Raw genomic sequence first — 18,146 nt, 5'->3', positions numbered from 1 at the left:
AGTGAGGGAAGGAGTAGGGCGGGGGCTGGGGGTGCTGGGAGCTCCACACTGGTCACATGCCCCCTCCCTGTCTGGCAGCAGTGGGTGAGGTGAGTTGTGCTGGGCTGGCAGGGGTCATGCAGCCAGCACAGGAAGGGCAAAGGCAGCAGAGCAGAGAGCCCTGGGCCCACAGTGGGCAGCCTGCATCTACCCTTGCCCTCTGCTTAAAAGCATCCCTGCGCTTAAATGATGGCAGCGGCACCTAAACTAAAGCTCATTTGACAAGCTTTAGTTCAAGTGCCCCCACAGCTGCCATTTTTAAGCAGTGGGACGCTGATACATGTGACACAGGAGGCCGCTGCAGCGTGCCAAAAAAAGGTTTGTTTATGTCAGTATTTTAAAATGCAAGGGTTTAAAATGCAGTACTTTTAAAATTTGGTTATCAGATCAGCATTGGCCAATGTGGTTGGTTAATAATAATCAGCTGTCGGTATCAGCCAAGAAAATCTTTATTCGTACACCCCTAATTACAATAATAATTGGTATTTAAGGGGTTAAAATATAAAATGCATGCTGGTAGGGATACGCGAGTAGTTGGTAAATCTGGAAGAGGGCATGCAAGAAGAGGGGGGCTGGACTTGATGATCTTCCGAGGTCCCTTCCACCCCTAATGTCTATGAAAAAGAGTTTGGGAGTCTCTGGATTAGATGATGTGGGGCAGGCTGCTGTTGTACACTGGCAACAGTCTATGACTAACTGCCATCCTCCCCCCTCTACATACATTCCTCTTTCTAGGATGAAGCCTTTACTCCTGTCTGTAGCCTTGGGGCCAGATCTAGCTGAAGTAGAACAGGAAATTGGAGGCATATTTTGCTGTTATTGCTCATCAATGGATAGTTTTCTGGCAGAAGATGTAAGGTAGAATGTTGTCCCAAAACTTGTGATCTGGACCTAGAGAGACTTGAGGGCTGCTTCTGAAGCCCTGTTTCCCATGTCTGGGAGTGTTGGCACTGGATTTATGACTCAGCCCTGACACCTTGTCCTGGGTGGACCCAAACCCTCAGACCAACCATGACTTCTTCCATTTGATAATAGGCAAATGTTATTGATACAGAGTGTAGGAAATAGAAGTAATGCAAACAAAGTAAGCAAGATGATTACAGAATACAATACCAACTACTTTCCAGTCCCAGGCGGTTCACAAGGAGAGCAGTGCATCTGCTTTCTGCTCCCTGCCCAACTTGCTGCTGAGCCTTCTGCCCTATATGTTTCTGTGCTCCCTGTACTCTTCCCGACTGGCCACATGCCACACACAGATGTTTCCTGTGCCACAGGTTAGCCACACCCCTGTGTTTTTCATAAAACCAAGTGAGGTTAGGAATATACCAGGCACTCTCAAATCAAGCTGTACACAGTACCACATTATGTATAGAGAAGTATAATATAACACTGGGGGGAGGGGCAGGGAAGCAGGTCATAAGAGTTCTCATTTTAAGTTCAGAAAAACAAGGATAAATAGACTTAGCTATAGCTAATAGCTGCAAAATTTTGCCTTCTGCCTAGATACTACCTGAACTGTGAGTAATCTCTATTTTAGTAAATCCTTAAGTCCCTTAGTTAACATTTTATAGTTGTTGTCTTCTCATTTCTCAAGGAGATTTCTACTGTTTCATTCTTGTTAGCAACATGTGAGCCTTACCCAAGGGCAATGTGTATAAGAAAGAATTATGACTAGCTTATTTCTGGGTAATAAGGAAAAGAAGACCTATTGGTATGGATAGTTTAATGAAGCAACAGTAACAAGGAAAACCCCCAAATATTCTATTATATAAATCCATAGTATACTTTCACGAGATTAATTTGTTCTGTTTTGGCCATTTGTCTCAAGAGATGAATAAAAATAAAAGAGTTCCAAAACTGGAAACAAAATGAAGAGGCATAGAAAAAAACTACACATGTAGAGACTGAGAAGACTCGGACCATTTAATTTTAGAGGAAAGACAAATAGATAGGCTGTTATAGCAGAGCACAAAGCTGAGGCCTGTGAAAAATGACAGAAAGCCCCAGGGATTGAATTCAGTACTTTTCAGCTACATTGGAAATCCTGGCCGGCAGGTCTTTCTTATAATTGCTGAAGAATATTTATGTTTTGATCCAGAGATTTTTGAGTGGGAGTCTGCGGATGGTGGAAGGTACCCGATGATCAAGCATTTCCTAAGGCTGTACAAGTACTGCGACTCCCTGATGGCTAGAAAATGATATTTAGAGATTTGCTTTTAGGAACTGGTTTGTAGGTCAAGTAGATATTGCATTAGAACAAAATGAAGAGTCATCAGAAGAGAGAGAATACAAAAGGAGGGATTTCAGAGCAGCAGCAGGGGGATCCCGAGGGGGATGTGTGTCGAGGGCACACAACTAGCCTATCTCACCCACCTCATCAGATGCACGGGGGGCATTGGCCCTGAACATCCAGGCTGCTGATGTCTGACATTCTCAAATATGGCTAGTCATATTTCTTTCTTATACCTACCCTTGGGTAAGGGTAATTCATATGTTGCTAACAAGAATAAAACAGTAGAAATCCCCTTGAGAAATGAGAAGACAATGGCCATAAAATGTTACCCAAGGAACCAAAGGATTTACTGAAATTGAGATTATTCAGTTCAGGTAGTATCTAGCCAGAAGACAACATTTTGCAGGAGTAGCTAAGTCTATTTATCCTTGTTTTTTGGAACTTAAAACGAGAACTCTTATTACCTGTCATCTCCTCCCCCGCCCTTAATGTTATGTTGTACTCCTCTATACATAACGTTGCATTGTACAGTTTGAATTGGGAGTGCCTGGTGTATTCTTAATCTCACTTGGCTTTATGAATAACACAGGGGTATGGCTAACTTGTGGCACAGGGAGCATCTGTGTGTGGCATGTGGCCAGCTGGGGAGAGTACAGGGAGCCCAGAAACAGATAGGCCAGGAAGCACAAGGCTCAGCAGCAACTTGGGTGTGGAGCAGAAAGCAGAGCAGCAGACTGGGCAGTGGAAGGGGATCAGAATGGCATTTCTGGGAGGATGCAGGTCTAATTTGTGGCACTTCTGCCAAAAAGGTTGGTCCCCACTGAAAAGGATTGGTAATTTTGTGTCCTTATTCAAAAGCTTGCAATTGCAAGTAATAACAAGAAAGCAGAGACCGATATTCTAATTTAAGTATAAATAATCCTTAGATTTAACAGTATAGCAAGTAATAAAGGAATTAAGTATGTATATGAGTATATGTTTTCTTCACCGACCACGGGGGTAGGTTCCAGAAAGTTCCCATGGTTGGCAAAACTAAAGGCTTATGGAGAAAAAGGTTCTTAGGGACTAACAACCTGTATGGTATAGAGTATAAAAATCATTTTGACTTGCAGCACATGGGCACTTCCCTGCCTCCACCCATCTGATTGGCAGGATGGGGGTATTTTGTGCTTGCCTCTAGTGGCATGTGACTGGCCAGTCAGCAGCCTGTGGATGGGGCCCTGGTTGGGCTGGATTGTGGGACAGTTTGAGCCCAGTGGCAGTGGGAGCTGCCCGCCCACACCCCTGGATGAGCTGCTGGGCTCCGATTTGTCCCGTGACCTGGCCTGGTCGGGACCCCATTCATGGTGAATGGAGCCCCGGCTGGGCTGGTTTGTAGGGCAGTCAGAGCCCAGTGGCTCATCCAGGGGCGCAGCATGGGGGAGGGGATGTACCTGCCCTCTCCCTGGCTCCCCCTGGTGCACGCAGTGGTGGGAGCTGCCCACCTGTGCCCCTAGACAAGCCACCAGGCTCCAGGTTGGGCCCTGGCTGGGCCAGGTTGTGAGACAGTCTGAGACCAGCGGCTCCTCCAGAGGTGGCATGGTGCCAGGGAGCCAAGAAACAAGGGTGGAGGGCATGTGGGCCCCTGATCTTTGCATGGGGCATGGGTGGGCTGAAGCTGGGCTTAGCCTCTGCTCCCTGTGTCTGCACCTTGCTGCTGCAGCCCTTCCCGCCCCCCCCCCCAGCCTTTCCCGTCCTCCCAACCCCTTCTATGCAGACTTTCCTGCGGGTGCACGCATTCAGCCCCCAACATTTTTTTCCTCCCTCTGCCTACGTGGCCATGGAAAACCGTGGTTACTCAAAACTGTATACTGTGGTAGCCAAAATGGTATACAGAATATTAATCAGGGATACTCAAAACTGTAGTTGGCAAAACCATGTTTGGCGAGGGAAACCTGTAATCCAAGCTACCGTTCATTGCTATTGGTATGTAGACTGTGTCTTGTGTCATAACTAACACTCTGCATCCCCTTTTCATAGAACATCCCAGATAATTGGACAACAGCAGCCCTGTACCTAGTTAGGTGTAAAATATTAGGTCCAGTGTACCCACAGATAGCCCCATGGTTGACATGGAGGCCATGAAGTCCCACTCGAGCCCTGAGGGAGCCATCCTTAGCATGGACTCTGAGGCGATAAGTCTGGGAGTCTTCAACCAAACAAAAACATCTTGGAGAGCTCAGGTGGAGAATTGGTTGTGCAGTTGGGTGGTCAGAACACTCACTATCTATCCCCAGCCACCCACATCAGGTAGATGCACTCCAGGCTGGGTAAGTTTAACAATGTAAAAAAAACCCCCAAACTAATTGATCTTCAATGCCAGAAGATTCATGATTGGGTTAAACAACTGGCTAAAAAAATTATTTTTCTTGGGTACCATTGAAGTGATGGCATAAAGCTCAGAATGACTGTCTGTGTCAGATTCAAGTAGTTGCTTTTAATGTTCTGCTCTCCTTCAATCTTGTCACTTACCAGCTTTTATTCATTATGTAGTAATATATTTGCCTATAGCAACTGCTCTTATTTGGGGAGAAGAGATTTTTTAATATTGAAAGCATATTAGAAAATGTCATCTAAGTGTAAATTAAAGCATTCTCTTGTTAAAGAATGCGAGATAATTACTTCACAGTAAGATTTCCTTTGCAAGGAATGCCACTTTTGAGATTTAATTTTAAAATGATTTTGAAAAACCATTTTAAAACAACATTACATAAATTGTTAATGAAATATTTTACAATCCGTGTTAAATATTGAATACTTGTTTTAATACACAGTTTTAACATAAGACATGCCAAATAGGAAGCTGCCTTGCTTTTTAGTAAGCTTTCTGATAGGAAAAACTTGTTATTGATGCACTGTATTATATATACAACTGAAATGAAAAAGCAAAATGTGGAAAAAACCCAAACAAACCTACATTTCAGATATTAGTGTAATAATAAAAACAAATCTGTAACTTAAAAGTTACCAGTTTAGCTTTCAGAATGCCACTGGTTAGGCTTGCCAGGATTTGATTTTTATCAGTAAACGTTGATAAATGTTAATTTTTACCTTGCACTTGCAGACTGTTGAAAAAATATTTCCGTCATTAATTCATTATAGAAAATTTATAGAAAGGGGATGTAAGAAAAATGATAGCTGATGGAGCTCATGATGGAAGAGGGAGCAGTCCTAAAGAAACATGCTGACTGTAGTTTGGACTGCAACTCCCAGAAACCCCAGGGGACTGGGAATAAAGGAAAAAGAAGTGACATAGTAGATGAGGGAGTTACGGACAAATGGAGTTAGGACTGATGGCAGCTCTGCTGCTCAGCTGGTGGCAGTCTTACAGTACTTATGTTTGTTGTGGCAGGTGGTTTAAATTGCTCTATAGTAATCGTATACCATCATTAATAAATTGTTTGTCCCCCAAACTCCTAATTTTGCGCAACCTTGAAAATTTAAACTGATAAAAATAAAAATTACATGCTTAAAAATAAACATCAATAGTATCCATCTAAATTATTAAAAAATAAAAATTCAATTGTGCTAAGCATAGTTATAGTTAAATAGTTTTCTGTGACCTAATCAGATCCAGAATCAGGAAGTTTTCTTCTGGCTGCTAGCAGGAGTGGTTTAAGACAGAAATGGAGTCTGGAGTAGGTAGCAATATACAGAGCATGCTATGAGGAGGGGAACTGCTTGTTGCTAATTGATGCTCTGTGAACCTGTTTACCTCAACCAAAACATTGCTATAGAAGGCCCTGACAGACATTCATTTAATTGCATGACCAGGATTAAACGAACTTGAGCCCAGTTTCTAAGCGTTGGAGGACACGTGATTTTGGCACCTGGGATAAAATGTGTCAGATCTCATTTGCATGACAGACCAATAGGGAGCCCAGCATCTGGGACCTAGTAAATGGTGCTGAGCTTCCTGCCAGCATTAATGTTCAAAAGATGCTACAGGAAGTGTGCACTATCAGGTACGGGTCCCTGATGCTGTGCTTCCTGCAACATTTTCCCCTTGCTTATGGGTTCCAACATATCCACAGGCTGACCGTCATAAGGTACAGTCTCAGGCAGGGCTGCACCCTGCAACTGCCAGGCTGCTGAGGGCTGCCCTTGCTCTGGCACCTACAGCTTGCTTGGCACCTAAAGCTTCTCCATCCCCAGCTGTCAGCACCATGGACCCAAGGCATGGACAGCTGGGGATTGGGAATGTCCCCAGGCCACCCCACTACTGCTGGTAAGATAAGAGCTCTGCTATGCAGCTGGCATTTTGCTCTGTGGCAGGGCTTTACTCTGCCACAAGTTCAGTTTAAAGCAGGTGTGGGCAAAATGCAGGTTGTGGGCCAGATGTGGCCTGCTATCCAGCCTGTGGGGCCCTGAAAAAATTTAAAAAATTAGTATTTATCTGCCCCTGACTTCCTGTCATGCGGCCCTTGATGGCTTGCAAAAACTCGGTAAGCGGCCTTCCGCTCAAAATAATTGCCCGCCCTTGGTTTAAAGCATGATGGAAACCAGTCACAAAACTGTTTTGCATAATGGTGACACAAAATGAGAAACCTTTAATTGGCTAAATGTGTGGCAGGATTACTGTTTATGGCATAGTTAACACTTTGATCACATAAGTGTAACCCCTGCCAGGGCTGGCAGTTGTATCTCATTAAATTTGTGCTTGTGTGGAATCAAAAGATGCAAAATTTAATTGCACAACTCAGCTTCATTTTCTGGCAGCTTATTTGGCAGCAAGAAACTTTGTATAAATTTAATCAGTGCATCAGCTAAAGTTTTTACACCAAAAAAGCCCCCACCAGCAATTCCGACTTCTAAATGTTTGCACCATATCAAGTTTAAGTATGAATCTCTCCTTGTATTTTCTAGAAATGTTTTAGGTAGTGGCTTAGTTGGCATGCAGTATAACACATTAAACTAGTGTATTTGGTATATATTTGGCCTAAATTTTTTATAAATGCTTTCTTGTTTTACCTTAGCGCTTTAATTTGTTGCCTGAAAAAGTCATCTTTCTTCTTGACTTCTTATGTGTCAGGCCTTGATTTAATTTATTGGAGTACATGGATGCTGAAAATGCCCTGTATTGAAAGCCTGCTTGGGCTATTTTAATGTCCCTGTGATGTGATTCTTTATTTATTTTACTTCAGAAGACTTTTTCTTCACTAGCTACAAACATTGTAGGTATTGTACAAACAAATGATGGCTTGGGTGCCTCCCATAAACTTTCCAAATCCCCCCACTTTCTCTTTCAAATCTTTCCAGTTGTTAAAAAATCTACTTTCTTGTCTTTTTAACTCTTAACATCCCCATCTCTCGATTTTAATATAGGGGCAACATTGAAATTTAAAAGCTGCTTGCCTAGTAGAAACTCCTGTCAAACAGGAATGCAGAAGGGTGCAGAAGGGATGCTGGAGTGCCCGTGGTTCATTTCCTTTTACTGTGAAGAGGTATAAAAGCAATGAAGGAAATGGGAGGAGAATATTAGTAGAGAAAATAAAACTTCTTTGGTTCAGTAGGAACATGATTGATCAAGATGGTACAGTAGAACTAAAGTCTGAGGTACAGAATGAAACTCATTTACTTTTCTGTGATTTACATGAAGATCCCTGAAACATACAGCCAAGCTCTTGTAATGTGCTTTAGGGAGATTGTAATGTGTGCTCCACAAAAGAGCACAACAGTAGTTCAGCAAAAGAGTTGTATTTGAACTTAGTCTAATCTCTCAATTTCTAGGAAACGAGAATATAGATATTATGATGCTTTTGATATTAAGTTGGAATGAATCCAGTAATTCTGCAATCTCAAGGTGCTTAATTCATTAAATAACAGATGCCTGTACCATTGTAGTTATTGGGCTTTTGGCTGTGTCTTCCACTAATCTTTTTTTAACAACTTGGTGATAAGCATGCAGCTATAACAATAAACCTTTATGTATTCATGGTGCATATCATTCAAGGACCTTGAAGTACTTTCTAAACATTAATTAATCCTCAGAGCAGCCTTATGATGAAGATACAGCAATCAGTATTCATTTGATAATTACTATTTGCAGGTAGAATTAACTGCAATGTTCATTGCATTTCTGCAATTTGCAATGCACTTGGAAGTAGGGTATTGAAAATGTTCTGGTAATTCAGAAAAAGCCAAACCCCAATTATGATAACCATTGTATTTTCTTCCAGGCAGAGAAAAAGACATAGAGGTTAAATGGCTTGCCAGTGGTCAGTGGACTAGAACCCACATGTTTGAGGTCTAGTTCCCTGCTTTCACTCTGAATCCTCCTGCCTCCCATATATAATAAATGATAGTTTGGACAGTTCAGTTTCTAAGTTAAGTATTCTGACTGTCTTGTGAGTGTGCCAGAAGCCTGAGAATTGCTGCTTTGAAAGGATATTCTTAGAGTAAATTTCTGAAGTGTGTTTGGTTTCTTTCCCTAATCTTAACTTTCATGACTTGGGGAAGGACCAAAATACCTCTCTCATGACAGCAAAAAGCTGAGAAAATGACCTGTCTTGTTCAGTGAGAATGGGGAAAAAATAGAGCCGCCTGAGACTGAATTGTTGGACATGTCCCAGTTTGAAACAAAATAATAACAAAATAAGCATTTTTTAGTTTGGCAGTAATGCAAGACTTTTATAGTGATGGAGTATCAGTGTTATGTCTTCGGCCTGAAGCCTGTTGCCGTGATCCTATGAAATAGCGTTACAGCCCAACATGATGCATCTAACTTGAGTATCTTTTATAAGAGCTCTCGATTTCTGTCCAAATTGAAAAAGAGACGTAGACTACTTTTTAAAAACATGCTTCATTTATAAGAAATGTGTTGCAGCACAAATAGGAAAACATTTTTATTTAGAAAATGTAAACAATTTTTAAACTTTTTGTGTAAGTTTAGTCTCCTGTTTCAGATTGTCTACCAGTTTCTTACGCAATGAAAATAAATGTACAGGTGAGGGAGGTAACAGGAAAATATTTGGCTTCCTGAAGTATTTCAAGAACTCTGAAGTGTGGGGGTTTCAGTAATCATCTAATTTACCACCATCCTGTAGGAGAATTTATCAGTGTCAAAACACATACACATGGGTACATTCAGTCCTCAGCAGGATCACCCAAATCCAGTAGCGTGGGGGAGAAACAAGGTGGGAGGGAACTTCATGGCTTCCACTCCACTAACCTACTAACCTCCATGGCAGTGCTTCCTACATTTTTTATACCTGGGGTGATCTTGTTGTTAGTTGTTGTTGTTGTTTTTGGAGGTTTGGGGTTCTTTTTTGGGGGGGGGTTCTTTTTAATTAAAATTGTGTGTGTGAGAGAGAGAGAGAGAGACAGACAGACACTTATGTAGGTGTGCACAACATTTTGGTGGTGTTGAGTTGGTCTGCACACCGGATCCTGTCCATAGGCCTGGCCCTACTGCATGGAACTGGCACAGCTAAAGCCTGATCCCACCGTACAGAACTTGGAAATTTGGTGGGGGGGGGAGCGGTGGCAGTGTTAATTGCTGCTACTTCCATATTGCTAGATTTTTGGACTGGGGGTGGGGCATAGGGCAGATCTGCCACTGATTAAAGTATCTATTTTGTGGAACACTGCCTCCATGGCATAACATACCTTATGGGAATCATTGCTCCATGAGAATTACAGATCTGTTTTTTTTTTTTTAACTTGCTTCTTCCAGAACATTAGGTGGGATGTATTATCTTATCACCCTTTCTTTTCTGTGTATTGCATGACCTAGTGGTGTCTTCACCCTGTCTCTGCTAAGGTGATGTAGGCATGGAGCTTTTAATTTTTCTCTGCCCCTACTCTATCTCTTTTATTTTGATTTCTTATCTTCTGTTGTTCCTGTGTCATCAGTCTTGTCACCATCTCCCTTATCCCATCCTCCTAGACCAGTAGGGGCTCACCTTCTTGGTAGACATGCCAGGAGGTAAGCCCCACACTTCCCCAGTGCCACTCCAATCCCCTACCCTGCCCAATTTGTTGCTCAGTGCTCTGTGCTCCCTGTCTGATCTATTGTTTTGCTTTCTCTTCCTCGCCTGATCTGCCACTGTTTCCCATGCTCCCTCCCTGATCTGCCATGTGCCACACTTAGATGTCTGTGCCCCTTGTGGTACATGTGCTGGAGACTGGTCACCTCTATTGCAGCTTTACATCAGACTTGACTAGAAGTGTAATCCATACTGTGGACCACTTTAAAGAAGTATTTGGATGCTTGCTTGCTCTGGGGTGTTTGGCAGTAAAATGGTTAAAAAAAGTATAATAAATTATTAGGAAATCATAATTATGAATCTGTCGATAAGTGGTTGTGTTGGTATTGGTATATTCTGGTACGTTCTGCTACAAATTAGATTGTCATGCTGAGAGGCTGTTACAAGTATGTACCCATCACAACAAAGAATTTTTCTAATGCTATTTTAATAAATAACTTGTATTCATCACTGAGTCTTTGGGAGACATCCAGCAGATCTGTGAGAGTAACCTTCATACTAAAGATAATTTTGTGCTCTTAGGTGAATCAGCCAGGCAGGAGGGCGTTTGTGAATCATGTTCTCTTCCAGAGTATGATTTGATGTTTTTCTGCTAAGCTGTTTAAGACAGGTATTTTTAACCACTTATATGGTGTGTGTATAGCATGTGCCTAAAGTGATAAGTCCAGCAGCTTCCCTAGTGGTGGGGTATTGATGGACTGTGAAGTACAAGAACAAAAATAATTTTTTGCAATCATCTAGAAAGTACCCTAATGCAAACGCTTGTGTTGCCAGAGTCTGTGCATGGGTGCTTCCAGGCAAAAAATGAAACTCACCACCAAGAACGTCCACAACCTTCAGTTTCCGGATGATTGCTGTGTGATGTCTCACTCTCTGCATAGGATGTGCAAGTGACCCTAGATCTCTCCAATACATCATATAGGAGACTTGGCCTGTCCTTAAACATCACCAAGACGAAGGTTCTCCACCAACACCCCCCGCCCCCCTCCCCGGCCAGCTGAACATCCCTTGTGCTATCTATGTGTGAGTAGATGGGGAGGCTCTGGAGTACATGGAGCACTTTCCGTTTTTCAGCAGCCACCTCTCTCAATGGGCTACCATTGATGAGGGTATCAAATAAAAACACCCTGGAAAAAAGCAGCACAGGGCACTGTTCCCCACAGTGTTCTGAGGCAAGTTGGGGCTCGGACTTCTAGGCATGCTCTGGCATCTGGCCGGAGCACCTCCGTGGTGCCCCCCTGCTGCCCTAGCATGCTGTGTTGTGTGCCAGGGCAAGCAGGAGCGGCTCAAGACTGTGCCCCAGGTGCTGTCTCCAGTAAATAGGGGATTGTGTGTGTGTGGGGGGGGGGGGCTGTAGATGTGTGGGGTTTGTATGGGGGTAAGGGGGCTGGTCTTGGGTCCCCTGCAGGGCCTGCAGCCCTCCCCCCCACCCGCAGCAGCAGTGGCCATGGGGCTTTCAGAGCCAGAGCCCCAAGTGGCATGGGGTGGCCCGGATTGCCTCAGAGCCAGTGCTGCCTGTCACGGGGCCATGTGGCTTCAGGCAGCACCAGGACCACTCAGACTGTTGCCCAGGGCTCGGCCCTGCTCCCGGGGACTGTGTATCATGCTGGACCAGGTCCTGCCTCCATGGAACTGGCCCAGCCTTGACAGTGTGTGGGGCTCATAGAGGCAGGACCTGGCCCCGTTACAACGTTGCTGTCCTCATGAGTGAGGCCAGGCCCTAGGTGACAGCCTGAGCGGCCGCAGTGCTGCCTGGAGCCACACAGCCCCTTGCTGGACCAGCCCTGCGATGGGTGGCACAAGCGGCGCCGGCTCTGAGGTGATCAGGGCCATGCTGCACTGCTGGGGGCTCTGCCTGCAGTGGACCCTGAGCACCCCAAAGCTGCTGCTGCTGTGAGGGTGAGCTATGTGCCATGAGGGTCCTGTGGGGAGGGTGTGTGCACCATGCAGGGGGAAAGCTGTGGGCCTTGTGGGGGGGGCCAGTGCATGTGCTATATGGGGGTCTGCAGCCTGTGGGGGGGCAGGGGACCCACGGAGCCCCCCCACACCCACGGTCCCCCCACAACACCTGCATACCCAGCCACAAACCCTAAGCCCCTGCACAAGCCCCATACCCTCTCTCAGACCTCACCCCCACAAACCCTACACCCGCCCACAAACTCCCTCAACCCCCTCCCGCCCAACTGCTTTACACTTGTAAATATATCAATAAAACTTTCCCCTACTGCTTTCTTTATATATAGTGGTATTTCATTTTAATAGTGGAAGAACAGTATTTTGGGCATTTTAATGGGAGAATTTACATTTCTTATCACTGTCAGAGTACAGGCAGGCCTCAAACTTATGACACAATTGGTTCCTGAAAACCAGGTCTTAAGTCAAAATGTTGTAGCTTGGAACCAACTTTCTCATAAGAAACAGTGTTATAAATGGGGGATTGGTTCCTGAACCAAGGCCCAATACCCTATTTTCACCAAAAATACCCCAGAATTTTCTACTCAGTCAATTATAGATGAGTAATATAGCTACATTAATGTATTTATATTGTAAGTAGCAATCATATTGATCTGGAAGGACTTCTTTGAGGTGACTTTGCTGGACTTTTTGAAGGGTTGTTGGCTGGATTCTTCTCAGGAGTCTTCGCTGCAGGTTCTTCTGGAGTCTTGTCTGCTTTCTTAAAGAAAGTGTCCAAGGAAGTTTGGACAGATGTTCTCCAGGTAGATGGGTGACACTGCGAACTTGTTCACTGGTGTGGCAACACATTGGATCAAGTGTTTTAAACATGAAACTGACGTCAGAAACTTGAAACGGGTGTCAATTTAGAAATGTTTAAGTGTGAAACATTGTAACTCAAAACATTGCAAGTCGAGAACTGCCTGTATTTGCAATTTCTAAACAGGGAACACCAGGATCTCTGTTGGTGAGACAAGTGGTAAGATGCATGCAGAGGAGCTTGTCCAGGGCCAGCACTGGGGACCCAGCTGGAGGGCAATTGAGGTGGTTGACCTCTTGGCCATTTGGAGCCAAGAGGACACGCTTTGACAGTTCAAAGTGGGTCACCACAAGGATCACACCTTATAGGCGATAGCTGCCCAGATGGCAGAGTGGGGGCACCTCATCTGGGTCTGGCAGGGGTGCAGCCTTGGGGCTGCAGAGCCAAGGGAGTGGATACTGTTGCAGGTAGCAGCAGGTCACAGGCAGGCAGCAACCCCCACTGCCAGACTGCTCCAGTGGATAGGGGGCGAAGGGGCCACTCTAGGTTAGGGACTGCTTCAGCAGTCCAGCTGGCACAAGGGGTTGTGTCCCCAGATACCAAGTGGTCATGCCTCTGAAGCTCCTGAGAGCAAGTAGTCCTGAACTGCTCACCAGGACAGGTTTTTATACTGTGGGGGCCAACACAGGTGCTGGCCCCAGGCCCTAGCTCCCCCTGGCTGCAGATCTGGAAGGAGCTGGGCAAGGTCATTTTGCCCCAAGTGGCACAACTTGCCCCACATCAAAGTGCATGTCCAGGCACATGCGCTAAGGCAAAAATCCTCGACTCAATTTTGTGCCACTCCTATCTGAGCTGCTGCAAGTGCATGTGCCCCAGGGGATTTCTTTTGGTCCAATCCTCCAGTTTGTCTAGGTCTCTCTGAATCCTAGTCCTACCCTCCAGTGTATCTTACTCTCCCAAGCTTGGTGATATTGGCAAACTTGCTGAGGGCGCACTCTATCCCATCTTCCAGGTTACTGATGAGGATATTGAACAAAACTAGCCTTGGGACTAATTTGATTCTGGCTGCCAGCTAGACATCGAGTAATTGTTTACTACCTTTTGAGCCCAGTGATCCAGCCAGTTTTCTATCCATCTTACAGTCCATTCATCCAACCTGTACTTCCTTAGCTTGCTTGGGAGAATATTGTGGGAGACTCTATCAAAAGCCTTGCTAAAGTCAAGGTATACCCCATACACTACTTTCCCTGCATCCACAGAGCCAGTTACTTCTTCATAGAAAGCAGTTAGGTTGGTCAGGCATGACTTGCCCTTGGTGAATCCATGCTGACTGTTCCTAACCATCTTCTTCTTCAAGTGCTTAGAAATGGATTATTTGAGGACCTGCTCCATAATCTTTCCATGGACTGAGGTGAGGCTGACTGGTCTATAGTTGCCTGGAGCCTCCTTTTTTCCTTTCTTAAAGATGGGCACTATATTTTCTCTTTTCTAGTAGTGCAGGACCTTTTCCTATTGCTATGAGTTTTCAAAGATAGTGGGCAGCAACTCTGCAGTCACACCAGCGAACTCCTTCAGCATCTCTGGGTGTGTCATGAGCAGCCTTATGGACTTGTACACATCCAGCTTTTAGAAATAGTCTCTAACCTGTTCTTTTGGCCTTGTCAGGTGCTTTAGCCTTTTCTGCCTCATCTTGCACTACGTTGCCTCCACCATCAGTAAGGGTCTCACACTTTCCCTGATCTTCCTTTTGTTGCTGACTTCCTTGTAGAAACCCTTCTTTTTACCTTTCATGTCCCTTGCTAGCTGCAACTCCGGTTGTGCTTTGGCTTTTCTGATCTGTCCTTGCATGTCCAAGCAATACTTTTGTCCTCCTCCCTAGTCATTTTTCCAAGTTTCCACTTCTTGTAGGGTTCCTTTTACTTGTTTTTAGCTCATTGAAGAGTTCTCTATTAAGCTAAGCTGGTATTCTGCCATATTTGCTAGTTTTCCTGCATGTTGAAGTGGTTTGTTCTTGTGCCCTCAGTAAAGTTTCTTTAAAGTACAGCCAATTCTTCTACACTCCTTTCCCTTTCAGACTGCCCCACACTGTTCTTACAGTTAAGAAATTTCTCTAAAGAGGTAAACTAAATATGCTTTGCTGTAGTGTAAAGTGTGTGTGTGTGGGGGGGGGGGGGCATATGTTGGGGTATATATGTGGCTGTTTGTGGGGGCAGACTGGGAGCCTTGTTGTCCAGCCTCCATGGCAAAGGAGAATAATTTTTGCATGTCGTCTTTGCAAATATTTGAAAACATGCGTCTTTCTTCCCCTTCTTACCTAGTTTCCTTTTTTCAAACTAATTATAACTAGTTCCTTCAGCGTTTGCTCATGCAGTTTGCTTTATGCCCCCTTTATCATTTTCATTGGTCACCTCTGGAAGCTAGTTGCATCTTCACCATTGGCAAAAGAAATGAAGAAGTAAAAGGACAGGTTAATTAATTGCACTGTCTGTAAGAGTTTTCCATTAGATTTTGCTCATGAGGTGCCAGCTTCATGTTAATGGAAGGAATTGCTTGGCTCTGACCTCGTCCAAGGCATGACTACCCATTTATCTGGGGAGTTTGCAGTTGTCCTGCTAACTATTCCATTTCAACAAGTTTTAATACAGAAATGTTTCTTTTCATTCCCTTGCCCCAAAATAATTCTTCATTTTAATTAACAGAACAGAGCATTAGTAGTCTTTTGAAACTGCAGAAACTATATTTATATTTTCTGGTTGGGTACAACACATACCTTCTCTTCATTATGAAGTTCTTGTTTACTACAAAGTTGTGTGCCTCTTGTGAGGGGAAAGAAAGAGTGAAGAAGCACTTGGAGACTTTCACTTGAAATGTTCATTTTGAAAACTCTCCTGGTCAATGGACTGGTTATGAATTAGCCAGAGACACCCACATATTACCCAGATACCTAAATCTAGTGTGCCAGAAAGCTTTTCATTGCAGGGGCTAAATCAATCTGTTTACAAATCAGGGAGCTAATGGCTCAGAGCAGCAGAGGCATAACAAGTCAGCTGGGTGATTGGGGCAGCTCTGATGCATGGAGACAGCGGCAGTTTCCAGCTGCTGCTGTGCTGTCACTATGATTGTGAGGTTATGGCGGTCACCCTGTCTTAGTTATGCTGCTTCAGAGCAGTCATACAGTAAATCTAAATCTCTGTAGAACACAAATGAAGTTTTCCATTAATAATGTGTCTAGGAGCCTCTTTCCCTGCCCCCAACTCTCCTCCACTGAAAGATGAAGACCACCTGAAATTGCACTTAGTCAGCGAGAGCTGTGGATCTGTAGTACCTCTAAGTCTGGCTCTCTGTGTTAATCAGAGCTTTCAGGACTTTGCCTGGCACCTTTATGTATCCAGTTCAGATTACAAAAAAGGTTCTCTCACCTTGTTTCACCTGGTACATTCCTTGGACTAAGAATATATCTGCATGTTTGTTTTTTCTTTAGCTTGTGAGATTTGTTTTTAATGACTTAATGTTTCCGTTGTGTCAAATTTTAAATGCCTTTTACATATTTGCATCTGTAAATATTTCCAAATACTGTAACTAGCACCCAGTGTCTATGTGCATCTCTTTTGCATACTGTTTTGTTGCATTCAAACCGTAATATTTAACTTGAGACTTAACTTACTGTTAGGCTCTCTATTTGGTCATTAACTGCTCACTTTTTCTTTTTTTTTGGTAGGTGTGGCTTCTATGACAGTACCAGTATACATTGCAGAGGTTGCTCCACCCCACTTACGAGGCAGATTAGTTACCATTAATACTCTCTTCATCACCGGAGGACAGTTCTTTGCAAGTGTTGTTGATGGAATCTTCAGCTACCTCGCAAAGGATGGATGGAGGTTTGTGAATTATTACATTTCCAAATAAAAAAAGTCACTGTTGGGAAGGAGCTAGGCAAATAATTGAAGGATTACTAAATTATTGCCAAAATGAAGCAAATGGGGAATAGCTTGCATATTCTGTGGTAAAACGAAATATCTAGACAGAACTTTAATAACATGTATTTCTGTAAAGAAATGCATACTCTTCATATTTAGTTCTGGTATTTAAAGTAGTTTTAGCTCTCCTAGTCATTTACAGCAATTTTAAAAGTGGTCTAATTAATTAGTATGCATGGAAGAGCTTGAATGGTTCTCAAACTGACTATAAGAGAATATATAAACCCAGTCTGCAGGTTGCCTTTTAAATGTGTGAAAGTAGATATTAACTTTTAAAAAGGCAAATTTCAAATAGATGTGGCTTTGAAAAGATTAAATTTAAGCATATGCGTAATATCCTTTGAGAGTAAGCAGCACCTGCCATAGAGGTGAGAGCGCAGCAGGGGATCCGTGGCACAGTGCAGGGTGGGGAAGGGGAACATACGGGGCTGAGCTGTATGCTGCGGATTCCCTGTGCTGCTTTGGGCCAAATCACTCCTCATGGGCCAGATCCAATCACTTTGTGAGCCAGATCCAGCCCATGGACTATAGTTTGCTGACCTCTGGTATATACCATTGTTTTTAGTTCTACAGTTGAGATATTCAATTGAACCAAATGTATTGCCCAGTTTTTCAAGGAGAATGTGTATTTTGATAACCTTTGCATCATAATGCAGTTGCATTTTGCTATTGACTCACTGTTCCACTCAAATAAGAACAACGAAGTTTTGTAGAATTTTTGTGTCATTTTTAAATGAAAAAATTGTGTAATTGGTTTAAAGACTCTCTAAAAAGGTAAAAGTAGGCAAAGCAGTGTCAGGCCAAAATACTAGCAAACCAATGTGCAGTGCAGCCTCCTAGCAATTAAACTATTAGGTTTCTGTAGCAAAGTGTTTTATTATTGAAATTAAACTTCAGATCTAAATTGCTAATGTTGTTTATATATTAATAAAAAGAAAATATTTTGTTTTTGTGGAAAGATCATTTGGAAACGAAATGGTTTTGCTACTTGTTTCATAGTTTCTAGGGTTGGAAGGGACCTGAGTAGATCATCTAGTCCGACCCTCTGCCATGGCAAGAAAGAGAGTACTGGGGTCAAACGACCCCAGCAAGGTATACATCTAGCCTCCTCTTAAAGACCCCCAGGGTAGGAGCCAGCACCACTTCGCTTGGAAGTT

The 18,146-nt window shown here is 43.6% G+C and overlaps 1 protein-coding gene across 1 annotated transcript in view; it reads left to right on the top strand.

The window, feature by feature from the left end:
• Window positions 1–18,146, top strand: part of SLC2A13 (solute carrier family 2 member 13) — a 298,231-nt gene that overhangs the window by 53,897 nt on the left and 226,188 nt on the right. Inside the window, exon 2 of the mRNA XM_019543534.1 lies at window positions 16,731–16,890. Coding sequence (XP_019399079.1) covers window positions 16,742–16,890 — 149 coding nt within the window. The 5' untranslated portion in view covers window positions 16,731–16,741. The remainder of the gene's footprint in view (window positions 1–16,730; window positions 16,891–18,146) is intronic.

The sequence above is a fragment of the Crocodylus porosus genome, unplaced genomic scaffold, assembly GCF_001723895.1.
Source record: "Crocodylus porosus isolate Cpor-Errol unplaced genomic scaffold, CroPor_comp1, whole genome shotgun sequence".
Taxonomy (NCBI): domain Eukaryota; kingdom Metazoa; phylum Chordata; order Crocodylia; family Crocodylidae; genus Crocodylus; species Crocodylus porosus.
The sequence above is the reverse complement of the archived record's forward strand: the minus strand, read 5'-3'. Positions and strand labels throughout refer to the sequence as shown.